Consider the following 27,932-nt stretch of genomic DNA (forward strand, 5'->3'; position numbering starts at 1 on the left):
GCGGACGGTGTGTCCCCGCCTACGTTAAGATCCCTGCCTCTGATTGGCCGGAGGGGGAGACGCTACGGTCAGTCCCACGGAAAGATCATCCGGGCTGCCTTACGTCGTACGGGAGGCCAGTTTGACCTAACAGAAGTGCCTTAGGTAGTGACCGAGAAGGACCTTTCTTGACTATATAGCAGCTTCTGGTTCAGTTAGAGCGAGTGACAACTTCGACATCTGATTTCCTGAGTAACAAAGTGCTCGAAGAGGCGTCTCTGGAAGGGCTCCTGGTAGACAGGTGTTCTGTCGACGCCTTTGGGGAGGCACTTGAGCGCAGGTGCTCTGTCAAGCGCCTCTGCAAAACGCCCTTCAATTGTCGTTTAGACTCTATTCCTCTTCCGACGAGGCAGCTAGCTGTCACTCGAACACTGATTTCTGTTGTGGTGTGACCTTGCTAACTGCGTAGGCCTATTTGTCAGCTGAATGCGCATTGCAATATCGGAGACTGTGAACTTATCAATGATGAACCCCGACCACGGCGGACTCCTTGCAGGACTCGTCAAGCTGGAGGACATCCCGATGATGCAGCCGGATCCCCACAATCTCCCACACCCTCACCCACACCCGCACCCGCACCCGCAGGAGCAGAATGGAGAACAGGCTGAGAACCCGGTGGTCACCTTGTTGGATACCGACCTCTGGAATAAATTCAGTGACGCCATCAACGAGATGATCGTTACTAAAAGCGGGAGGTAAGATTCTCGTGATTTTGTTTTGACTCATTTATTTATTTATTGTTTATTTATCTATTTATTTATTTCTTTATCTGTTTATTTGTTTATCTGGTGATGGCGATAACAGTGAGAGTAAAAAAATTAGGGAAAGGTTCTTTCAGCATTAAGTAATGACATTCAGGTTAATATCATTTAATAAAAACTTTATTACGGAATATTTTCAACATGTAACTGACAGCATAATATAATAATAATAATAATAATAATAATAATAATAATAATAATAATAATAATAATAATAATCACACAAGTCAACAGAACGGTGAAGAAATCACAATTGTGTAAAAGTAAATACATATTAAAAATATATACAGAACGAGAGCTTTCGAGAACCTGCTCGATTCTCATTTTCAGTTATCATTATTATTATAATTATTATTATTATTGGTGAAACTACCTTCTGAGGAATTTTTTTGTACTGTTGCTGTTGTTGGCAAGCCATTCCACTTGAGTGTCACCAAAGTATCAATTCCCATGTAGTGGGTCATTTCATATATGAACTATCCTTCTAATCTTTCTCTCCCATTTAAAATGAAAAAGGACGTATAGACGATTCAATTGATATATATAATAATGTCTATATAGGATAAATACATACATACACACCGCACACAGACAGATAAACAGAGAGACAGTTACATGGACTGATAGATAAATAGCTTATAACAAGTAAAGAGTAGTTGGACAATTCTCAAATGTTAAAACCTAATGGGTTTAAAGAGGAAACGATTTAGGAAAATGGGTAGTTTTTCTACGCGAAAACAGTATTCCATTATTACATAATTACTAATTTTAATAGTCTTTTCTGTATTCTTCATTTTCTTCCAGTGCTAATGCACATATATGGCTTCCACATCTATTAAACTTATGATATTAACGCACTTATTTCAACCCTTGCCTAATTTAGCTGCATGGTTTTAAGAATCTAAATATTCATAATTACTCCATAAAGCTATACTTTATAACCGTAATTTTTATGGTATACATATTTATATTTATATTAAAAAACAACATCTACTGAGTATGATTTTACAAAAAAATAATGAATATTTAGATTTTTAAATACATAAAGTTAAATTAGATAAGTTTGAATAAAAACACGGAAGATACAATATACCTCGAAGTCCGAATATTCCTAAAACTATCAACGAAAGCTACTTGAGGACATACGTAAAATATGTTAAGGAAAACCTTTCGATTCAAGCTAGGAATATCATAAAACAGAAGACCCAATTTACCGTCAAATTTAAAGGACGTCGATTTTAGGATTCTGCATGAACCAATAACTTCCTTTGCAATATGGACCATTTCGCCGGTGAAACTTTTTATTAAAGAGTACAGTGCTATAAGTAGTACTTTCAGGTCGATATTCAATGTGAAGCTAAGAATTATATTTTGGAAATTATTTATCAACTAATATGGTAATATCAAAGAATTTATAATTCATAATTATAGACACGTATGATATCAGTAAAAGAATTTATAATTCATAATTATAAGCACGTATGATATCAATGCAAGAATTTATACTTCATAATTATAAACACATATAATATCAATAAAAGAATCTATAATTCATAACTATATATGCCACTGAAATATATTACTGTGCAGACAGGAAGATTGTTACTCTAGCGTAAATGACCAAATCGATTATTCGTAAGTTAAGTATACCTTAGTTTTACCAGACCACTGAGCTGATTAACAGCTCTCCTAGGGCTGGCCCGAAGGATTAGACTTATTTTACGTGGCTAAGAACCAATTGGTTGCCAAGCAACGGACCTACAGCTTATTGTGGGATCGGACCGCATTATAGCGAGAAATTAATTTCTATCACCAGATATAAATTCCTCTAATTCTTCATTAGCCGGCCGGAGACTCGAACTCGGGCCTAGTGAGTGCCAGCCCACAACTCTACCGACTCGCCCAACGAGGAACTTCGAGAATGTTAAAGAATCGGCAGACAATCGCTATAATAAATTTTCCTGCCGATTTGTAAACTGCTTTTTCTGACGTTATAAAAGCGTATTCAGCTGCGGTCTCTGACAGTTTATAAATTCACCATGACTGGTGTAATTCATAAAACGTATTAACAAATACCTGAAACGAATCGGGAAATGAAGGGAAAATAATACGATAAAATATTGCTTTCCGCCATGATAAGGCATATTAAACGGGCAGACCTCAAAGAACAAAACGAAAGGAAAACTAAATTCCCTAGACAGGAAATTTTGGGACTCTGGGGGAAAACAAAGACAGCGTTAAATTCTAAAGATTTGTTTAGACAGGCTTCATTTTTACGTTACACAAAGTTGCAGTTATGAAAATCTGTACTCTCTTTCATTGCTCTTAATTTCATCGATGGCGAGAGTATGTTGCCACCTATCATATTATATGAGGCGTTCAGCATTAGAAGGGCCTCTCGCCACAAAAATTTTTTTTGAGTTGTAAGCCATCAAAGTTTTGGAAATTCAACCTGCTCTAATTTTTTTTGAGTTATAAGCCATCAAAGTTTTGGAAATTCAACCTGCTCTAATTTCTTAATTTTTTTTTAAGATACAAAGTTTAATTTTGTATGAAATGAAGTATGTGCGTTCAGGAATAGAATAGTATGCATAAAAATTATCGTTCAACCCCACCCTTTTTGAAAAAGAAAAAAAAAAGTTAGAGTATTTAAAAAGCTGATCAGGCGAAAAGTGCAGTTTTCAAAAGTCGGGGTGAGAGGTCCTTCTAATGCTGAACACCTGATATATATATATATATATATATATATATATATATATATATATATATATATATATATATATATATATATATATATATATATATAGTGTGTTTGTTTTGTTTTGTTCATTTCGATTTGCGTATGTGTGCCTGAATGTCCATGTTACTCTCCAAAACTAGTGCACCTAGCCAGCTGCAAATTAATCCAAACATGAAACACGTCACGTGATTTTTAATTCGATGCAACATAGTTTGCAATGCAAGGTCGTCCTTTTCCTCACATAATTTTCTCACTGTAAAGTGTAACTTCGTGAAATCGGGAAGACCTTGACCGTAGATTTCATAACTTTGCGTAAAAATAGGTTTACCCAATTGGTAAAGGGGACCATCAAAAATAATTTCAAGCGTGAAAGGAAAATACGTTAGTCTCCGTACATTTCTAAAGTAATTATAAATGTTCACAAAAACTAAATGATAAAACATGATGTTCTAAACTGATTCTTACTGAAATTAATCTATTTTCACTTAACTCTCTTTTCCTACTTAATGCGCATGAAGTAGCTACAGGCTAATCATTTGTAAGTCTAATATTGATATTAAACTCGTCTCTGTATCTCAGTGCATTAGATATTAGATACAGGACTGCTATAAACAGGAATGACCATTTCGTATACAATAAAAGATGTATTTTCGTGTTAAATCCAATACTTTTATATCGTTGAGTATGGCTTAAAAACAACACTGGGGCATTTACTACTACCATTCAGTATGGAGAATGTCACACATTCCGCAAGTATACAATTATTTACATAATGCGAGTCATAATATGCATTAGCAGCATAACAAATAACATGTAATAGTGATATGTGTGTATATATATATATATATATATATATATATATATATATATATATATATATATATATATATATATGTGTGTGTGTGTGTGTGGTGTGTGTGTGTGTGTGTGTGTAGTATATATAAAAGAAACAAGCTTTATGTGGTTTACATGGCACAATAAAAAAATTATATATAGCTGTCGACGGAATTCTCAAATTGTCGAGTAGAAGTGAAGCCTGTGTTAGAATATGTAAACTGGGGAGTGATTGGTTTGGTGCAAAATTTGGCCTGTAAAAAGTTAAGTATACCTTAGTTTAACCAGACCACTCAGCTGATTAACAGCTCTCCTAGGGCTGGCCCGAAGGATTAGATTTATTTTACGTGGCTGAGAACCAATTGGTTACCTAGCAACGGAACCTACAGCTTATTGTGGAATCCGAACCACGTAATAACGAGAAATGAATTTCTATCACCAGAAATAAATTTCTCTGACTCTCCATTGGCCGGTCGGAGAATCGAACGCGGGCCCAGCAGAGTGCTAGCCGGGAACGATACCAACCCGTCCAATGAGGAACTGGCCAGTAAAAAGGGGATGATAGGTCGGTGTATGGTGTGATGCGAGAAGTAAGCGAAAGGAAATTACACGCAGGTGTAAAGTTGTGATAAAAGAAAATGACCTGTGAATGGATGATGTTTGCAGATGATTCAGTCTCTACTAGGGATAGTGAAGAGAAACCGTAGAAACTATCAGATATTATTAAAGTGGCTACAAGAGAAAGATGAAAGTAACTGTAAGCATGAGCGAGAATATGAAGGTAAATGGACACCAGGAAGATGCACAAATATATGTTAATAAGGATGGTGGAAGAATGGAAGTGGCTCATTCATTTAGGTGTTTGGGAGACAGTATTTTGAATGATGGTTTGGAATTGGAATATCAACTTTAGGGTCTATGAGGTCATTCAGCGCTGAAAATAATGTTGAAACAATTGTTAGGAGGGTGGAAAGTAAGACGGAAGAAAGAGAATAAGAATTGAGGTACAGTAAAAGGAATGAAAGAGGTTGCAGCTAGGGGCCGAAGGGACGCTGCAAAGAGCCTCAAGTAATGCCTACAGTACACCGTGTAAAGTGCACTGACAGCACTACCTCCCTACAGACTTTGAATGATAGTGGGATTACAAAAGATATGACCTGCTGATAGGTGAAGCAAGAAAGGTAGCTGGGTGTCTATACAAATGATCTGTAAGCGAACTGAATATAGAATTTAGGCCAAAGGCCAAGCGCTGGGACCCATGAGGTCATTCCACGCTGAAACGGAAATTGACAATAAAAAAAGTCTGAAAAGTGTAACAGGAGGAAAACCTCGCAGTTACACTAAGACTCAATTGTTAGGAGAGGGTGGAAAGTCAGATGGAAGAAAGAGAATATGAATGGAGGTACAGTAAAAGAAATGAAAGGGGTGGCAGCTAGAGGCCGAAGGGACGCTACAAAGAACCTTAAGTAATGCCTACAGTGCACCGCATGAGGTGCACTGACGACACTAACCCCCTGCGGGAAAGACCTGTAAGTGTTTATAAAATCAAGGTACGAAGGCATGAGACGAGTCTTAAGCCAATTCTTCTTTATAGAAGAGAAGTGTGGATGTTGGATGCAAAGCAAGAAAACAGTTGAAGCTTTTCAGACGAACTGAAAGGGTGAGATATGTTGAAATACGTGGAATAAGTGATGGAAATGTTAGCCAGGAGAAAGCAAGGAATCGGCTGTATGAGAAGAAGCGCAGCAGGATATATGGAGTGACAATGATTTTGGCAAAGAAGGACCCAGACATCTAGGGAGCGTTAAATTCATGCAAAATGAAAGTGAATGATGCAATGTATATATACGGCGCTTGACATCCTGATGGTGATGAACCTTTTGAGTGGGATTACTATCATTTTGCATAATTCAGCAGATAAAGTGGGCCTATCTATGTGGCAACAACCGTTGGGTCTTCTTGTTTGCGAAAACAGCTTAATATACATAATACTGTATACATAGGTACATATATGTATATATTTATATATACATATATATAATCTATATGCACACGTTTATATATATTGTGTACATATATATATTATATATACAGTATATACTGTATATATATATAGTATATAAGGCTGTTAAGTTTCCTAAAAATCTAAGGTATACACACGTCATAGTTTAGTACTCTGTTATGGGAGCGACCAAAGAATAATCGGCTACCCCTACAGAAAATTGAGGGAGACTCATTAAATATAAGAAAGGCAGATAATATTCTGTTTAATAATATTAAATAGACAGCCTGCAGGAAGGCTACATGTAGAGTAAAGATACACATTTCTTTCTCTAGAGGAAGTCCGCAGCAGCAGTGGGCTAAGTGATCCAAATTTCAGACATCCATTCATTCCTTTGAGGAGGTTTGAAAAGTTATTAGCTTACAGACCCTAGAAAACACTTTTTTTCGAGTGAGGTTGAGCCCTCTGAGTGAACACACACATTATATGTATACATATATATAAAAATGTACCGTGTATATGTGTATATATATATATATATATATATATATATATATATATATATATATTCATGTAAATTCATATATACTAGCTATTTATGTCTACCATAACACACCTCAAATATATAATATATGTATATGTATATATATATATATATATATATATATATATATATATATATATATATATATATATATATATACATATATATATATATATATATATATATATATATACACATATATATATATATATATATATATATATATATATATATATATATATATATATATATATATATATCAGCAACGCTTCAGTAAACAGTTCGGTATACTGCGCATGAATTATAAAGAATAAATGAGTGTATACCATAATGTTTTGCACGATCATACACGTTCCATGTGTTCATAAATAAGCCTTCGCAATATTAAATTCCGTCGTAAAATTTTTGCGACGTAAAAATCATATATTCTCTGTAAACGGATTCAACTGTCGGAATCCTTTATTCCGATAGCGCTTGATCTTGGTCAATAAAATATTAATGACAGATAAGGGGCTATTCACAGAAATTTATTTGGAATGAAATTGTTCGAATTTCTGATTATTTGTTGTGTGCAGTAAGTAAAAAGTATATATATATATATATATATATATATATATATATATATATATATATATATATATATATATATATATATATATATATATATATATATATATATATATATACATATTGATATATATACATGGCTTGTTGCTATTGTATATATATATATTATTTATTTGTTATATATATATATATATTATATATATATTATTATTATTATTATTATTATTATTATTACTATTATTATTATTATTATTATTATTAAAAATGTTATATATAGATATATTTTATTGGAATATCCTCTTAAATGAAGAAACAAACCAGTTATTAGAAATATATTTTTTAATGTATGCACCCATACATATACATGAGCTTGATTTGTGTTCTCCCATTGTAATTATTTTTGTTGGAATTCCTCTATTATTATTATTATTATTATTATTATTATTATTATTATTATTATTATTATTATTATTATTACAAGACCCACATTCTCAACAAGAATACCCTCGTACAGAACAAGAAATTAGAAGTAAAGAATAAACTATGAATAAGAAATAACAAAGCTAAACAATTTAAATAGCGAAATAAAATAGATATGACAAATATTAATTATATTGCTAGAGACTCACTTCAGCCTGCTCAACGAAATAACAACTTGCAATAAGTTTGAATTTTCGAAGTTCCAACGATTCCACTACAAGATTAGGAAGACTATTCCAAAGTGTGTGGTATTAACTGCATAGCAACTGTTATTTCGTGGTGGATGGTAAAGTCTAGAATGATCGGATTACAGAATGATAATCAAAATTATGATGTATTCTACATAGCCGTAAAGCTATATAATATTTGCAAGATGTTTTCTTATTATTAGTATAGTGAGTATACTGTGTGTGTGCGTGTGTGTATGTATGTATATATATATATATATATATATATATATATATATATATATATATATATATATATATATATATATATATACACACTAACTGACAACCCAGCGCTGCCAGGAAAACTGAATGATAACCGATAAACTCTCTCTCTCTCTCTGTCACACACATTTTCCATCTTTCTCCTTCCCAACAATCCCTCTACTCTCTCTCACCTCCTCTCCCTCTCACTCTTTCTTCGTCTCTCTCTCTCTCTCCAACCATCCCTGACTCTTTCCCTCTTCCTTCTCCATAACACCCCCTCTACTCTCCCTCTCTCACTTCCTCTCCCTCTTACTGTCTCTCTCTCTCAATCTCTCATTTACTCTCCCTCTCACTCTATCTTTCTCTCCCTCTCTCTCTCTCTCCAACCCTCCCTGTTTCTTTCCCTCTTTCTTCTCCATAACACCCTCTCTACTCTCACTTCCGCTCCCTCTCATTCTCTCTCTGTCACCCCTTCCCAACCCCCACCCCCTTTGGTGTCATTGATGTCTTACCCCCACAATATTCTTTTCCAGATATTAAGTCATGTGTATTCCAAAATTAGGTATGATAAATTCGTAAAGTTACTAAGTCTACGGGAATAACCAGCCACGTTTCACTGGCAGAACCAGCCCTGTTTTAGAGAAGCCCTTCCACCCCCAACCCTCTTTGGTGCCCTTTGGTGCTATTGATGTCTTACCCCCACAGTGTTCTTTTCGAGATAGTAAGTCATATGCATACCAAGTTTGTTGAAATTGCTTCAATGCGTTTCAGGTATATGTGGAACATACACACACATAAATACATATATATACATACATCCATTTATATTATATATATATATATATATATATATATATATATATATATATATATATATATATATATATATATATATATATATATATATATATAACACATATTATTATGTGCCCGCGTGCGCCCGCGTAAGCAAGAGCCCTCGACAACGGGAAGTCCATCAACGCCGATATATTGGAGCCGATGCTTTTCCGACCGAATTGGTAAGCCATCCGCCTCCCACTTAGAGCTAATGACTGGAGCCTTCAAAAGGTCTCTCGAAGAAATCGTAAAGACTCCTGTAAAAAAGGTGCATTTATAACGACACAAAACACCAGAAAGCCTTTTATTATAAAAGGCCTCCCTCCTCAGGGACCTACCTGTCAGCAGACATCCATATACTGTTAATTGACTTACAGGTAACTAATTTGCTTAATGTAGTTGCTGTGTTCGCTTACACAACCGGCGTTTTAAAAGTCTTAAGCCCGCCCCTCCTCCTCCCACACAGCCCCTACGCCCTCCTACTAGAACTCCGGGACCCTCGCCGCCGACATATGTACGTGTGGATGTGGATGTGGAGTTGTCCGTTTTTGTCCAAAAACTACTACAATTCGAGTCCAAATCCGTATACTCTCCTCCCCCACGCCATTGGCTCCACTCCCGGTTCCCGTTTCGTTTCGCGGCTTCCCAGATATCTTGGCCACCGAAGCGAACGCTCCTTGTGCCATATTTCATCCAAGAATTCTGACTGTCGCTCCGAAATTAATTCTTTCTTCGGAGGAAGTTCGAAGGCGTCGCTCTGTGACGGAGTAATTCGTTTTTATGGTCATCTGCCAAAAAAATAGGAAAAATAAAAAAAAGAATAAAAACTTTCGTCTTTGTTTTGGTGCGTCTGCCAATATTCTCTTTATGATATCGGTGAACGTTACAGTCAACAGTCTGAGCGATAATATCCGCGCCCGTATCTGCCGCTTTTGTCTTCCAAAGTGTTTTGTGAGGATGCATGGAAATCCACCACTCAAAACTCATCAAAATAACTAATTTAATAGAACAACCACGGCTCGTTATTCTACTCCATGCATTGCAGTCACCACTGGAAGTGACGTCTCGCCTCACATCTGCAACAGCAAAAGAACGCGCGAAGACCGAGCGCCTTCCGAAGTCGAAGCCCGCGCCACCCACTCGGAACGGGACGAGGGTTTGGTGTGATTGAGCCGCGGCGAAGGTTTTATAACAAGGCTAATAGCGGCCGCGAGAGGCAGACTGCAATAAAACCGCCCCTTTGATGTTGCCGACACCTTCGGCTTTCATCTGCTTGCACTTACGGCAAGCACATTCTCCTTCCTTTGCATCCTCCCTCACCCGTTTCCCCTTCGGCAGCTAACCTGCCGTGTCGCAGTGTCGTAGCTGCGTTCTCTGCTTCGCCCAACGAAAGTTATTATAGATCATAATCAAGTGCACCTGTACTGCACCATTTACACTTGCGATCTCTCTCTCTCTCTCTCTCTCTCTCTCTCTCTCTCTCTCTCTCTCTCTCGCCAATGAAATTGACGCTACTACCACAACAACAATTTTGGTTATGGTCCTTACTGGCGTGCTTCTATACCATCATTATATATGAATCTCATTTATCGGGCATATTACTTATTTTATATACATGACAATCTTATCATAACTGCTATTATTATTATTATTATTATTATTATTATTATTATTATTATTATTATTATTATTATTATTATCATTACACATTGTTTTTCACGAAATTGTGAATTTCTCAGCATTATTAACCTTATTATTTTCAGCCTCGCCATTCCGGTTTTTATATTAATTTTCTGCATACTACAAAACATTGAAATTACTTCTATTCGCGAACTCTAAAATGTTATGGTTTATTCGTACAGTAATTTTCCTCTTTAAATTATGAAATTATGTGTATATATGTCTGTGTATGCATACATACATATGCAATCGATCAAACATACATTGTCCGGTGCAACTGACTTCTTGATTTTTAATTGTTTCTTTTCAATACTTTGTATCTCTCTCTAAAGTCCCTTGATCTCATCAGAAAGCTAGTGTACTAAAGGAAAACAATAAAATCAACAGTCAGTTATATCTAACAATGAATGTTTTATAAGAAAATATCATGCCTAATTATTCAAGAATATATATATATATATATATATATATATATATATATATATATATATATATATATATATATATATATATATATATATATATGAGGGAAGAGAGAGAGAGAGAGGAGAGTATATACATTTTCAGTCATTTCAGTATACTCCACTTTTTTCATTTCCCATTCAGGCGGTATGTTCCCAGTTGTGAAGCTTAAAGTGAGCGGACTGAATCCCCAAGCCATGTACAGCATGGTTCTGGAATTTGTTCAGCTCGACAACCATAGGTAAGAAAAAATGTCTTTGAAATTAAGCCAGGTAATATTGTCATACTCCAAAACCCATAAAAAAATAATTAACATTTGACAGATTCAAAAATCTATTTTAAATAAAGCCAAGTGGAACTATTTCTGTTAACTAAAATGATTTAGTATCATTATAAATTTAAATGGGCGTCTTTTAATAAAAAAAAAACTTTTTCACATTTACGTCAGTCAAAAGAAAATTCATCTCAGTTAAGCCACGGATGTTATTTCAATTAACCTTCATAACTACTTGATTTTCGGCATCGAATTATAAAGGGGTACTATCCCTTCATTATAAAAGTCGTCTAATTAATGCAGGTCAATTAACTAACTATATTGGTGTGTAACTTGTTAACCTCAAAAATGTAACAAAATTCATTTATGAAGAGAGAAATGTCAGTAAAAAAATAAATTTGGCAATACTTCAATTCAACATCGAAATTATTGTTTTTTAACCATCATTCTACTTTCGTCACATTTATCCAGCTTTGCTCATTTTTTCCTTTTAATTGTAATTTATTCTCTCATTTATTTCGGTACTTCTTCTACTTGTTGCTTCTTTCTCTATGCTTTTTTTTTTTTACTTACTTCCTTCTTACGATTTATTTCCATTTTTCATCTTATACACCCCACTTTATCCCTTTACTCATGTTTCCCCTTCCACACTTTTACTGCTTCTTATTTCAACTCTCCACTATTGTTATTCCTAGTGTTTACATTAAAAATATTCAACATTTTCATCTCCATTGCCTTAGACTGCTACTTTTTCATTTCCTCTGTTTACGTCTGTATTGTCTGCCCCGTTATTTCCCATTTCTATCCACGTTTTCCGCACCATTATCCTAAATCATTTTAACTCCTACCTTCGTTATACCCTCTTTTTACGCAGTTTATTCTACCTTGCTTTGATTTCCTCACGCTTCAACTGGCGCCCATTATGCCCCGCTTACAACACTATTCTTTCCACCTAAACCCATCTCCTCCAATTCCTACCTTCGCTATTCCCTTTCATGTACATTGCGCCCGTTCTTCTTCTTTCCCCGACAGATGGAAATACGTTAACGGGGAGTGGACTCAGGGCGGCAAACCCGAGGCGCCCCCGCCCCACCCTTTCTACATCCACTCGGATTCGCCCAACTTCGGGCACCACTGGATGAAGGATCCAATTTCTTTCGCCAAGGTCAAGCTGACCAATAAACAAACGGAGCAGAAAACGGTAAGAAAGGGGGAGAGGTTCAATGTAACAATGTCTGTTTCCTCGCTGCTTTTACCTTCTATGTCTAATTTTTTGGGCCTTGCTTTGCTTGACTTTATTCATTTTTGCATTCTGTGTTTGTGTGATGGGTTTAATATTATTCTTTTGGTTAAGTTTATGTGCTTGATGGTTTTTTGTTTAATTTGCTTTTACTGTTTTTCTTTTTATTTTAATGCATTTAATTTTTGTGCCTTCAGTGATTTCCTATACATATGTTAATATACGTCCTTATTTTAAATCTTTAATTATGATTATCACTTACATTGTCGGACAAAAACCCTTACGACCATGACCAAGTATCATCATTATTTATCATTTCAGTAAAGAACAACAGTAGAAGTCACTCAGGTAATAAAAAAAGTCTGTGTTTTAAACCAAAATCATTTCTCTATTTCTCTTCCTCATACAGTAATAAGAAAAGTCATTCTTACGGTGCTTGTGGTGTAAAGAAAAAAAATTTTTCGTCACTGTAAGACCTTTCAATAATACAAACCACCTAACGAAATTAAGATTAAATACCGTTTATCAACACATTTTTCATTCAGTATAATAAAATAGCGTTCAGTCACATCATCACGTTTGATATCCCTCACGAAAAAATATTGAAGTTCATTACTCTTTCAAAGACACTGGAAGCAAATAGGTAAACATGAAGACAATGAATTGCACGAACGTAAATAACAATAATCATGACGAGACTGATGACAACTGACACATTCTTAGTTGACTTGCCTCCTGCCTGTCTCTGTCTGTCTGTCTGTCTAACGCAAGCGTTTCTTTCTCCCCGTTTTTTTTTTTTTTTTTTGTAGGTGACGGTAAACATGGGCAACTACTCTGTTGCATGTTGCCGCAATGTAAGTTCCTTTTGTTTTTGTGGTCAATTTAGTGTCTTTTATGTAGCTGTAGGTTGATTCCTTCTTTTGGTCTATCATGTATGCTTTTGATAAGTTTATGTTACTTACCCTCCCTTGTTCGTGATTCTTTGTTTTCAAAGCACTGTAGTTATTGCACTTATTGTATGTAACTCCTGCTTCTGCGTAGTATATCTGATACCTCAAGTAGTTGCGCTTACTGATGTCAAATCTGTAAAATATCTACTGATTAATATATTGCCTGATTCATATCTGACTCCATGTCTACAGAGTTCTATTTTCTGTGCTGTCTGATTTCCGATCTGTAGGCCTAAACATAAGCTCCTGAAATTGTCCAATTCCAAAACTCTCAGTTTCTACTTTTACGCGGTCTCTATCAAATATGTTTCAGTTTCTGCTTCTACGCGGTCTCTATCAAATATGTTTCAGTTTCTGCTTTTACGCGGTCTCTATCAAATATGTTTCAGTTTCCACTTCTACACGGTCTCTATCAAAAATGTTTAAGTTAAGATCAGCAACGTTTTCATTGTTTGCTTTCAAATTTGTAAAACTAATCGTTTCTCCACTACGAATGATCTGTAAACTTCCACTGTAATATCCGATCGCTACCGCTGAATTCGATATTTGCGAATGAGTCACTAGTGTTAAGCAAAAAATTCTAAAAAACTCTAAAATCTGGAAACTGAACAATCTCCGAGGAACTTTCAATGTTGGTATCCCTTCGTAACGGGAAGCTCTTTAATCGGTAATGTTGGTCATCGTGCTCCAAGGGGAAAGAGAAAATCTGGCCTTCTGTCATCCTTGGTCGTCCTTTTAAAGCCATGGTTCCTTTGGTCACCACCTGATGTCTTTATGGCATTTTTTGGGGATATGTTTTGTTGGACTCATATTTGCTGACTGTACAGTGTATTACAGCTTGTTCTATACGAATGATTTCATATTTATTCTAAAATATTTGTTTTATAGCTATGATTTAATATTATTTGTTCTATACGAATGATATATCATTTCTAAAGTATTGTTCTATAAGAATGATATAACTTCTAAAGTACCTGTACTATGCGAATGATCTGATATTACTTCTAAAGTATCTGTTTTATAAGAATGGTTTAATATTATTTCTAACGTATTCCATATTAGCCCTAAAGTAACTGACACCCAGGATATTAATATAAACAGCATTTGTATAAACTTGGCGATTATTTTTTAGAAATAAATGAGACTTTATAAATTCTTACAAAATCTGATTTTATAAATGCAATCAAGAAAGCGATGATATCAGCACTACGGGAACTTTTCAAACGGTAAAAAAACAAGTCTTATCAAACTATCTCATTTCCTGTTTTCGCCTTCAAAAGAATCCGGCAAGTGTTAATAATAAACGAGAGCGTACGTCTCCCTCCTCCTATCCCTTCGGAGGAGGAGGAGGAGGAGGGGAGGAGGAGGAGGAGGAGGGAGGAGGAGGAGGAGGAGGAGGAGGAGGAGGAGGAGGAGGAGGAGGAGGGGCCTTGAACCTCCTCCCTGCGTGACAAACGGCGTTAAAGCCAGGCAGCCTCCCCTTGATGGCACCCTTCGCCGACCGCAGGCACACCAAGGATTGCTGCCAGACCGCTGACCGCTTCCCTCGTTTCCCCTCGGTCTTCGCCCTCCCCCCCCTTCCCCACCCCGACATTAGCGTCAAATCACGAGTCGTTCCTGTCTCCGTGTCATTGAGCGGATAAAGTGTCTGGAAGAATAATTCGTTTACCGAGGAACACATGGAGGCGATGACAAGATATAGTCTCGTTGAGTTCTTGATGCCCTGGGGCGAAATAATAATAATAATAATAATAATAATAATAATAATAATAATAATAATAATAATAATAATAATAATAATAAAGTTTCCTGGACACAAACAGTGAATTCTTTGCCATTTACCCTTCGAAAATAATGAATGAATAAATGCTTTCACTACTAAAATCTCCCGTATATCGTCAAGGCGAATTCGCTTGTTTATTTCTGCTCCAGGTCATTTCATAATCGGGGCCCATGATTTTTGTGACAGTTTACTAGCCGTCGCTCATTGGCCATTTAAAATGATTTTACAACTTTACAACGACAATAAACCATCTCTCTCTCTCTCTCTCTCTCTCTCTCTCTCTCTCTCTCTCTCTCTCTCTCTCTCCTTTGGATGCATGCACCCTCAACAACTATTTTAGTTGGATTTCGCCAATCTTCAAAACTTATTAGACTTGTTTTCAAATTAAGTTTATATGCATGTCAAAGTTGGAATTTAAAATAACTAACAAAATTACCTAACACAAAATACTTCATTGTGATATATATATATATATATATATATATATATATATATATATATATATATATATATATATATATATATATATATATATATATATATATATATATGCACACATATATATATAAATATATGTGTGTGTGTATTCTGAATTAGATACATTATTTTGCATATTTCCCTTATGAACGTATGCTAATTATCTATTCCCCATTTTTCCATTCAGAAGAAATATAATCAAGACATGAAATTATTTTGCAATGAAATATGTCATGTGTTACAAGATATTGCTCGAATACCTCAAAGAGAGCATCACTAATTTCAAAGAATTGAAAGAAGTCTCCAAAATTTTTATTCATCAATGTTGCTTTGCCCGTTTTAAATTTATTTATGACATGGATACTCTACGTTCATCTATATCTGTAATAATCGGTTTGATCTCTTTATCGGATTTCAGATTAACTGTTTATCAATTTGGCAAACAAATTTACTTGATATTCCAAGAGACGCATTACTGGAAAACTAGGTTAAGAAGATCTCTTGTCATAACTGCTAATGCTTTGCATAGAAATTCCGATATGTAAATATTTTATTGTTTTTCCATTAAGGCACTAGCAATCTTACTGATAATAGGAATATCAATGAGGTTACCTTTCGTTTTGAACGCTGATAAACGCTATCTTATTAATATAATAATTGGAGAAACAAACCCAGTTATGTAACTTTTAAAATATATTAAATATAAAACTATACAAATTCTCGAAATATTTCTGTTTAACTTTATTTTTAAATATATTTCTACAGTAACATAACTGTGGATTTGTTTCTCAGTTTTGCGGCTCGTGCTGCTATGAATATTTTTTTTATATTTTTTATTTCGTCAGTATTAATAACCTGCATGTATTACGAACTAGAACGGTTATGAGGTCTAAGGTATTACACCTATTATTATCATTACAATCATTATTATTAAAACCACATGCTACCCAGGACTGATCACTTTATGAGGTCCATTTTACGGTAAATTTCACGGGCCATTCAAACCGACCATAAACTAGGGAGGGGAAAAAAAAAATCAACGCCCTCCTACGACGGCTGCTTCCGTAAAATTGAGTGGTTCCTAAGATGCGGACCAAATTATAGTTGGGCGGAAATGTAAATAAATTTAAGTTGGAAAAATTTGTTCAGTAGTATTTGTTGTGGAGTAGCATCCCTTTAAAAGTATTCAGTAAAGTTGTTCAGTGGTTTAACATACAATATATATAATAATAATAAATAATAATACTCACATGTATCTACATTTATGCAACATAATCCGTTTAGTACCATTAGTTGTGGGAGTAGCATAGCATGCTTTTAGAAGAATGTTCAGTATCGCTGATCAGTGCACTTAAAAAGCATACAGTATATGATAATCATAAATAACAATAACCTAAAAAATTCATTTTTAGTACTATATTCACTAATGCAAACGCTGTAATTGTAGTTACCACTATTTCACTAACTAAAATTCTAAACCTAACTCTGAAAAATGTACAAAAAAATCTGCAAATACTGTCATGACCATAGTATATAACTAAGCTTAACAGATTGATTTACGTCTACTAAAACTGGCGTCACAACATCTATAGCAACGCTTCATAACCCAAACCCTTGGTTCTTAGCCGCGTAAAATAAATCTAATCCTTCGGGCCAGCCCTAGGAGAGCTGTTGATCAGCTCAGTGGTCTGGTTAAACTAAGGTATACATAACTTTTCACACATAAAAATAATGCTGTTTTCCTTGCCGGTCGTCCAGCTGATCATGCTGAACAGCTTGCACAAGTACGAGACGCGTCTGCACATCGTCAAGATCTCGCCCAAAGCCGAGCGCGTGTGCATCAAGAGCTTCTCCCAGTGCCAGTTCATTGCCGTCACCGCCTACCAGAATGAAGAAGTAAGTGGCATTCGTTTGGCGTTTACTCTCTCTCTCATATATATATATATATATATATATATATATATATATATATATATATATATATATATATATATATATATATATATATATACATTATATATACATAGTATATATATATATATATATATATATATATATATATATTTATATATATATATATATATACATAGTATATATATATATATATATATATATATATATATATATATATATATATATATATATATATTTATATATATATATATGTATGTATGTATATATATACACATATATATTAAAACATGTATATATATATATATATATATATATATATATATATATATATATATATATATATATATATATATCTCTAATTTTGTGATTTTTGTTTTTGCTTTCAAATACTAAACCATATATAACCTATTAATGTTTTTATTTCACTATACCTTGGAAATAATTGACCCGCAAGTATTTGACCACATGTCTTTTTAAGGGGATAGTACTTAGGTGACAGCTAAGACTATTTCTCCTTCATGGGTGATAGGACAAGTTTACTGTCATCTTTGTAGCCCCCCTAAAAGGCTAGGGTTACAATTATGGCCAAAGTGCACTTGTCATGTACTATTCCCCTATGTGATATATTCCTAGGTGTAGTGAATTCGATATTATCTGGTTAATTGTGGTTTAATATTTAATTATATATATATATATATATATATATATATATATATATATATATATATATATATATATATATATATATATCATACAAATTATATATATTACATATAAATTTATATAGATATATATATATATATATATATATATATATATATATATATATATATATATATATATATAAATAATATATATACATATATATATATCATATAAATATTATATATACATATATATTATATATAATTTATATAGGATATATATATATATATATATATATATATATATATATATATATATATATATAATATATCTTTAGTAATAAAATGGAAGTGATAAATGGAGGAGAGGGCCATGCTAGCTTCTGTGTTCCCAAAACTCGCTGCTCGAAAACAGCTTGAGCTTTAAGTAGCAAAAGATATGGGCCCATTTAATATTCCTGACACGGCTTTCGACCCTGTTTCACTAATTCGAATTTGCTTTTATCCGTGAGTGGAAAAGATAATTATTGATAAAGGATATTTGTTTACGAAAAATTTTTAATAATAATAATAATAATAATAATAATAATAATAATAATAATAACAATAATAATAATAATTGCTGTTTCCACTGTATTAACTTGTAGTCAACCCTACTTATATCCTTCTCGTCGGGAAGTCGGTGGAAATTTATTGTACCACATACCTGCCGACGAGAATACACTATCAGAGAAGATTCTGTACAAGCTGAATGCCGTTGAAACTGCAGATGTTTTCAATAACACTGCCCTTAAAAAGAGAGACTTCCTCCAAATAATAATAATAATAATAATAATAATAATAATAATAATAATAATAATAACAACACTCCCTACAAGGGGGACTTCCTCCAAATAATAATAATAATAATAATAATAATAATAATGACAACAAAGAACACTCCCTACAAGCTGAATGTCCTAAAAGTGGGACTTCCTCCAAATAATAATATAATAATAATAATAATAATAATACTAATAATAATAATAATAATGAAAAATTTTTTATAAACACGAAACTTTTACAACTTCAATTTAAAAAGGTGATTTACCGCCACTAAACAGACTTGATAAACATCTCTGAGAGAGAGAGAGAGAGAGAGAGAGAGAGAGAGAGAGAGAGAGAGAGAGAGAGAGAGAGAGAGAGAGCTCAAATACAGCTCACGTTCCTGTATTCTTATCTGTCAACACTTTATTGCAGGCAGATAACGTTTATTTCCGCTTACGACGCATTCGGGCAATAAAGCTGACACAAAGAGAATCCAATCTTATTCTCTGTCATTCACATTTTCCATTGTTCGACGTTCATTATGAATAATGGAGGGAAGGCGAAAGTCATTTTCTGTAAATTAAGAGAGAGAGAGAGAGAGAGAGAGAGAGAGAGAGAGAGAGAGAGAGAGAGAGAGAGAGAGATTTTTACTGACAGTGGTGGTTTTCTACTGTTGACTTGAGAGAGAGAGAGAGAGAGAGAGAGAGAGAGAGAGAGAGAGAGAGAGAGAGAGAGAGAGAGATTTTACTGACAGTCGTGGTTTTTCTACTGTTGACTTCGAGAGAGAGAGAGAGATTTTACTGACATTCGTGGTTTTTCTACTGTTGACTTCGAGAGAGAGAGAGAGAGAGAGAGAGAGAGAGAGAGAGAGAGAGAGAGAGAGAGAGAGAGAGAGAGAGAGTTTACTGACAGTCGTGGTTTTTCTACTGTTGACTTCGAGAGAGAGAGAGAGAGAGAGAGAGAGAGAGAGAGAGAGAATTTATTGACAATCACGGTGTTTCTGCTGTTGATTTCGAGTCATTTTCTATCTTCATGCATTTGAAAAAATTAATTTTAATTACCGTTTTCTTTATTAACGTACGCAACACTGTCCTTCATAAAACTGTCTATTATTTGAGCTACGCCGCGTCTGAACCGAACAAATTTAATTTTGACTTGAAGTAAATTAGGGCACTCGATACGCACCGCGTCAGGCTATCTCAGGGGACGTGACTATGAGATTTCTCTCTTTCTTTCTCTGATTAACTTATCTGGGATAAAACCACGGCCGTGATTTCTACTCAGGGGGGCCAAGCGATTAATGTATCGCATGGTGAAACTGTCGTAACTTTGGAAATTAGTATACACTGTGTGTATATAATGTAGGCTGGTAAAAACTTGACAAAAATAGAAATCTCTCTCTCTCTATATATATCTATATATATATATATATATATATATATATATATATATATATATATATATATATATATATATATATACATATATATATATATATATATATATATATATATATCTATATATATATATATATACATATATATATATATATATATATATAAATATATATTCTCTAAATATATATATATATATATATATATATATATATATATATATATATATATATATATATATATTTAACGGATACTCCAGAGGAAAAGCAACACAACAGTCACAGTCAAATTCACACGAAACCGATGACGAACCCTCTGTACACTAAAACTTCCACGACCTTAACCACTTCATACACGTACATGCGTGTGCACAACGCATGCACACACCCACACACAAACACAAACACCCACACACACACGTCATCGTGCATATGAGAGAAGAGCGAGGAACGAGACCCAAGAGAAGGGATGGCCGGGGACAGCCTCTATTACAGGCCCATAATCCAGTATCAGGGGACCACAAAGGCGCCGCTGATAAAGGTGGATTGGCCAACAATTCCCCTCTTCGTCCTTTGTCACCTATACAGCGCCGCCTATAGATCGAATCTTATTATTAGTATATTCTCGGCCCTGTTTAGGCTCTTGCAAGAGGAGGTGTTAGTTTATTGCCTAGGTTCCAGTTTTGAATATAAAATTAAATCTTAAATGATTCGTCTTTAGTATGCTTTCCTATAAAATTCTAAAAGATAGAGTTAAGAAAATAATTAATATCATGATAAATATTTTGCGTAACTATTGGAATCCAAGGATTCACAGCAATAACTTTGCAATGTAATAAATAATTTTTACCTCAGAATTTGTCCTTTCAACTATAATGAGACTGGCACAAATACTACTATATACGCATGTGCATTCCTCAGTTAGACTGAATGCTTATTTTCGTATATCATATAGCGTTCACTGGATATATCTATAGCCTACATCAACACACACTGTTATGCATGTATATGTATATATATAGATATGTTTATACATGCACACTTACATATAGCTATACATATACAATATATATATACTGTATATATATATCTATATATACTGTATACATATACAATATATATATACTATATATATATATATATATATATATATATATATATATATATATATATATTATATATGTATATGTAAATATACACCGCATGCCTATATTGTGTAAATATGTACATGTTCACTAGATATACTTGTAGCATACATGAACAAGCACAGACACCTGTCTATAAATACACACACATATATATATCTTATATATATATATATATATATATATATATATATATATGTGTGTGTGTGTGTGTGTGTGTGTGTGTGTGTGTATCTATATATATTTAAATCCAAATACACCAATACTACGAATCACATTTTTATAACAAACACACCGGTTACTATTGGCGAACCAAACAGCCCACTTTAAAAACAACACCTTTGCAATGTCCAAAAGAATATCAATCCTAAATATCTGTTTTATTCACCACACTCACCATCCTAACTATCACCATCCCTTTCCAGATCACCTGCCTGAAGATCCGCCATAATCCTTTCGCCAAGGCATTTCAGGATTCTAACGAAAGGGCAAAGATGAACAACGCTTCTCGCATCATAGCCACGTACGCACAAGCCGGGCACTGCCACGCCGTTGCTGCCCATCATGCCCAAGCAGCGGCTTACCCACATCACGCCCACCCGGCTGTGCATGCCGGGCAGCCACATTACCCTCATCATGCCCACGCTGCACCGGCAGCTGCTGTTCATGCAGCCCACCAGGCCCATCCCCAGCAGAGTAAGTAGGCCTACTGCAGTTAATAATTCCTTTATTTGGAATACGATTATTCAGACACTTCTAATACAGTATAGGCCTACTTAGTATTTTTTTTCATTTGGAATAAGATTATTCAAATACTTCTAATATAGTATAAGCCTACTTATTATTTTTTTTCATTTGGAATAAGATTATTCAAATACTTCTAATAGTATAGGCCTACTTAATATTTTCTTTTTATTTGGAATACGATTATTCAAATACTTCTAATACAGTATAGACTTACTTAAGGGGTTAATAATTTTTTTTCACTTGGAATACGATTATTCAAATATTTCTAATATAGTATAGGCCTACTTAATTTTTTCATTTGGAATACGGATATTCAAATACTTCTAATATAGTATAGGCCTACTTAATATTTATTTTCATTTGGAATAAGATTATTCAAATACTTCTAATATAGTAGAGACCTACTTAATATTTTTTTTTTTTCATTTGGAGTAAGATTATTGCAAATGCTTCTAATAACTGAAATGACAATATTACCGCGACTTTCGAACTGAATCCCGTTCCGTTTCTCCGCAGTGGGCTTCTTCCCGCCGGGCGGGTCAGGACTGGTGGCGGGGGGCGTGGCCTTTGGTCAGGCTCCTCCCCCGACACTCCCTCTGGCCCACGGGGCGCTGTCATCTCGGCACGGCATCCGTGCTAATCACCGCGCCGTTCCCTACACGTCGCCTAGTCCCAGGGCCACCCCGGCTATCACGCCACCGGGTAAGTGATGTCGCCTGCTTTTTCCTTCGTTAATTGTATTGCCTGCTCCATAATATTTTTTACTTATTAAAATTCGATTATTATTAATTAGTAGAAAAATATATTCTATGTCGCTAGATCACGGCTTCCTAAAATAAATATGGAAACTGTTATGAAGCTAATACTTTATATAAAATGGCTATCAGAATGATTGCTCAACTGTAAGTTGTACAATTTTTTTCAACTAGTTTATGCAATATAAAGAAAAAATTACGTAATTTAGTTCTTCATAATTCGTGTTTACTTTGATATGATATCAAGTTTTTATTATTTACTTCTGCCGATTTCAATCTGAAAATTTTTCACGCAAATAGTACCTTCCGAATTTCTACTCTTTTCACACTTGTAAAGTAGTTAATTAACGATGAAAAATATCACCATGAATATTGGACAAGGAACAGTCACTATTTGTGCACGAATTGGAAATGCATATCATTGTTTAAGCGCTGATTTTGAAAACTATTCAACTAAAAGGAAATAGAGTTATATAACATTATTATTAGAGATTTGAATATTTTATCATTATAACTGCACATATCATAAGGAAACCCTGTTATGGACCTCAAATTATTTAACCAATCGAAATCATATGAAAACATTTGAAATTTCCAGGCATTTAATTCCCAAAATCATACGAAATATATAGGCTAACTGAAATATTTTTAAATACAAAAATCATATCTACACCAAAGCATTGATATGAATTTGGCCAAATATTAAATTACAATAATTATATAATTATGTATTTATATAATTGTAAAACATGAGGAAATCGACCCTCAAAGAATAAAATGATCAAGGGAAATAAAATTTACGATTCCTGATGCAACAAAATCGGAACATACTAACTTCAACATGACCTCCTTCTTACTCTCCATTATCAGTTATTCAGTGACCTTTTCCCCAGTATTCTTGACCTTATAGCCTTCCTGATGTTAAAAATGTCACAATGACCCATTTAACGTCTTTGTTTTTTAATCGACCTGTCTTTGGTATAGGTATTTCTCCGTTCATATTTTTCATATATACATTTTGTATAATCTTGATTGGCTGTTTAAAATCTCTCTCTTCCCCTCTCTAAGACACACACACACAAATATATATATATATATATATATATATATATATATATATATATATATATATATATATAAATATATATGTATATATATATATATATATATATATATATATATATATATATATATATATACATACATAATATATATATATATATATATATATATATATATATATATATATATATATATTTCTCATACTGTTTCCTCTCACTTCAAAGAGCAATGTTCATGTTCATTGCACTCGACTGTCTTGAAATGTATGATAGTCGGCCAAATTTACATGACATGATTTATGATACCTCTCTCTCTCTCTCTCTCTCTCTCTCTCTCTCTCTCTTCTCTCTCTCTCTCTTGGTTCGTTGGTCTTCGTTTTATATTACTGAGAATTTTCATATTGTAATATTTTCTTTATTTACTTTCAAATCGAGAGACAGAGAGAGAGAGAGAGAGAGAGAGAGAGAGAGAGAGAGAGAGAGAGAGAGAGACAATGTTTATGATGCCAACAGGGCATACCTTACCGTACCATCGGAGTCAAATGGACGAGTCAACAACAAAAATCATTTGACTGGTATTGCGTCTTAGGGAGACGATCGTGTCCCCATAAGACAGCCGATACGGTCGTTTCTCCTTGCTTAGAGGACATGAAAATAGACCTTGATGGTTTATGTTATTTGTGGCCCTCAGTCCGAGAGGGAGAAGACTCGCTCCAACGGCCACCTTTTTATACGACGGCTGATCTCGGATCCGATAATGTTCGAACACAATTTCTTTCGGTCTCGGAAGGCAGAGGCGTAAGCCACCGATGAAGTGAATCTTTTTGCATCGCTCCTTCGCCCGTCTATTATTCTCGTCTTTCTAAGTGAACCTTTTTGCATCGCTCCTTCGCCCGTCTATTATTCTCGTCTTTCTATTTCCAATTTTCTTTATTTTTTTATGCGTATCTGCAGATCCAAATCTTCTGGTTATAAACAAAAATTCTGCTTACGATTTGAAAATTCTATGCATGTGGGAGATTTCAATGCCCAGATAATAATCCAGGTAAACAAATTTTGAATTAGAAAAAGTAAATGTTTTTATCCAAGACGCCACGTAGCGTCGAATACTGCCAGGAACGAGCCCCATAACTGTTTGGGGCGCGATGCATACTTTCTACTCCGGTGGCCACGAAGCGGACATAATGTGTCCTTCTAGCCCTCTGGTGGCCAATAAATTAATTACGCGCACAAGTTTACCCAGCAGATTCCATCGCATTACCTACGCGGTCGATGGCGGTGCTAAGGGAAGGTGTTCGGGCATCCATTATTTAGTGCTGTTGTGTAGGACTGGTTCTCTCTCTCTCTCTCTCTCTCTCTCTGATATAAAACGCCATGAATACCATAATTATATTTTTCTCATAATTTTTAGCTGTCATAGTTTATTAGCTGCCAATTTTTTTCTGGAGGGTTTTAAAACGTTTATGGTTTATCTCTCAAGACATTTTTGGCCGATTTCATTTCCGTACATCATAACTGTAATCTAAAATCATAAACCTAAAGTGATTTCCATTTGGAAAAACAGAAAGATAAGGGAAACAAGAAAGATATCTAAAGTAGTTCGTGCTTCATGCACAGACAAACACTTCTGCAGTTGAGGAAAATAATGCTATCCATCTGAGTGGCCTTTGAATACCGCAGGCGAGTTGACACGGTTGAGTGAATATGATTTAATATAATGTCTTAATTGTAATAATCTTCCAGTTCAAAAATCAATTTTTCTTAACCAATTACCTTTTCTCTTCCAGCTGGACATCAGCAGGCCGGTAATGCCTTGGCTACCGAGTGGAAACCTTCCGCCTACTGGAGCCAGCACTCCCAGTACCAGCAGGCAGCAGCCGCAGCGCATGCAGGCAATCTCAACGCGAATGCTTCCGCGCATTTGCAGTGGAACGCATACACCTACCAAGGCGTTGCTCATCTGCAGGAATACCAGCAATACGAACAGCAAACAACGGGTGGGTTGTCATTAAACAACCCGACTCCTTCAACCTCAGGTATGGCCACTGCCCACAGTTCACACCAACCCTACTATGATGTCATGAGCGTCAGCCACCCAGGGTATTCCGATGCTTTCAACAGTCAGTACACTCAGCCCACGGCGTCCGAGTCCTCCCCCGAAGGACTCGCTGCTGCCCAGGCGGTGTCCCATGACTACGGGGTCGTTAGCCCAAGAATACAAGAGAATTCACCCGATCATCACAGCAACCACGGAGGCTCCCCTCACTCTGGGGGTTCACCTCCCATGGGCGGTGCCCACGTTGCCACGAACCAAATCCTAATGTCCGACATCAACTACGCCCAAACGAACATGTCAAACGCACAAATGCAGTCCGTGCACATAAAGCCGGAACTCATGAGCAATTACGATCATAATGGCCAAAGGTGGAGTCCGCTGTCGCCGCCCGATTCCACTCAGTAATGGGGTCAGTATTCATCATCCAATCTCGCCTTTCCATTCTTCATCAATCATCGCCACGTCTAGCCGAATTCGAATGCCGATGTAATCACCCCTTAATCCTGCCGATACCTGTTTTTATTTGTACATATTCTTATCGTAGGATGGTGGGCGGCATCACCGACTACATTTTCACCACATCCTTGATCAAAGATCTCTCAATCATCACACTCAATGTTACCATCACTGACATTTCTTACAGAGCTCATCATTTCTCCGAGGGAGAAACTGATTGATTTTCGAAGTGGTTCGATATTTCAGAACCGAAAGTTTCCTCGAGTTACTGGCTAACTCCAGTCTCCTCTATATATTCACTGGAATGTATCATTATTCACAGCCGTAGGACGGATGTCTTGGCTGCAGACAGTCTTTCATTAGTCAGTTTATAGAAGTTATAGTGTTTTAAGAGTTTAAAAGTAAAGAAAATCCAAAAAAATATAAAAAATAAAAAAAATCACAAAAAAAAGAAATTACGAGACAAAAGAGAATGATTGAATGTCAAGAAATTCTAAAAAAATTACTCTAGAGGTAAATTAAAAACTAAAGGTGACTTTTAAAAGTTCGTACCTTTAACCATTATCGACAGCTATTAAATCATATTTTTAACCATTACCAAAAGCTGTTAAATACACTCGAATACACAAATACAAATATTCGTAGACAATGAGGAACTTAAAATCATTGCTTATTAACCCAGCACTTCACTGGTTTGCTTCAGCAATGGATGAGATGATATTTAGAATTTTAACATATATACAAATTGTTAAAGCTGCATACGACAGACATTTCAATTACCCTTAGTCTCGCTATGTGCATACTATGTATGCAGGACCCATCTTTCAACATTCAGCTGTTCATTAGCTTA

At 34.8% G+C, this 27,932-nt stretch overlaps 2 protein-coding genes across 3 annotated transcripts in view; one reads left to right on the forward strand and one right to left on the reverse strand.

Annotated features, from left to right (window-relative positions):
* Pglym78 (phosphoglyceromutase 78) overlaps positions 1-27,932 on the reverse strand; it is a 150,922-nt gene that overhangs the window by 94,377 nt on the left and 28,613 nt on the right. The window lies entirely within an intron of this gene.
* LOC136838502 (T-box transcription factor TBX19-like) lies at positions 130-27,537 on the forward strand. Of its 2 annotated transcripts, XM_067103518.1 has the most exons (8): positions 132-734; positions 11,525-11,621; positions 12,687-12,855; positions 13,704-13,748; positions 17,863-18,000; positions 22,433-22,703; positions 23,271-23,456; positions 26,358-27,537. In XM_067103518.1, exons 2-8 carry the CDS (start codon positions 11,530-11,532, stop codon positions 27,029-27,031), a joined length of 1,575 nt encoding a protein of 524 aa, XP_066959619.1. In that variant the 5' UTR covers positions 132-734; positions 11,525-11,529; the 3' UTR covers positions 27,032-27,537. The 2 variants fall into 2 exon arrangements, with proteins under 2 accessions (XP_066959620.1, XP_066959619.1); XM_067103519.1 differs by lacking the exon at positions 13,704-13,748 and having other exon boundaries at positions 130-734.

This window comes from Macrobrachium rosenbergii, chromosome 5, assembly GCF_040412425.1.
Source record: "Macrobrachium rosenbergii isolate ZJJX-2024 chromosome 5, ASM4041242v1, whole genome shotgun sequence".
Lineage (NCBI taxonomy): Eukaryota > Metazoa > Arthropoda > Malacostraca > Decapoda > Palaemonidae > Macrobrachium > Macrobrachium rosenbergii.

Excerpts from the sequence above, each read along its gene's own strand:
- LOC136838502 (XM_067103518.1), top strand. The coding sequence starts at position 11,530 with ATGTTCCCAGTTGTGAAGCTTAAAGTGAGCGGACTGAATCCCCAAGCC. Across the intron at positions 11,622-12,686 it reads GTTCAGCTCGACAACCATAG|ATGGAAATACGTTAACGGGG; the intron begins GTAAGAAAAAAT and ends TTTCCCCGACAG. Across the intron at positions 22,704-23,270 it reads CCAGGCCCATCCCCAGCAGA|TGGGCTTCTTCCCGCCGGGC; the intron begins GTAAGTAGGCCT and ends GTTTCTCCGCAG.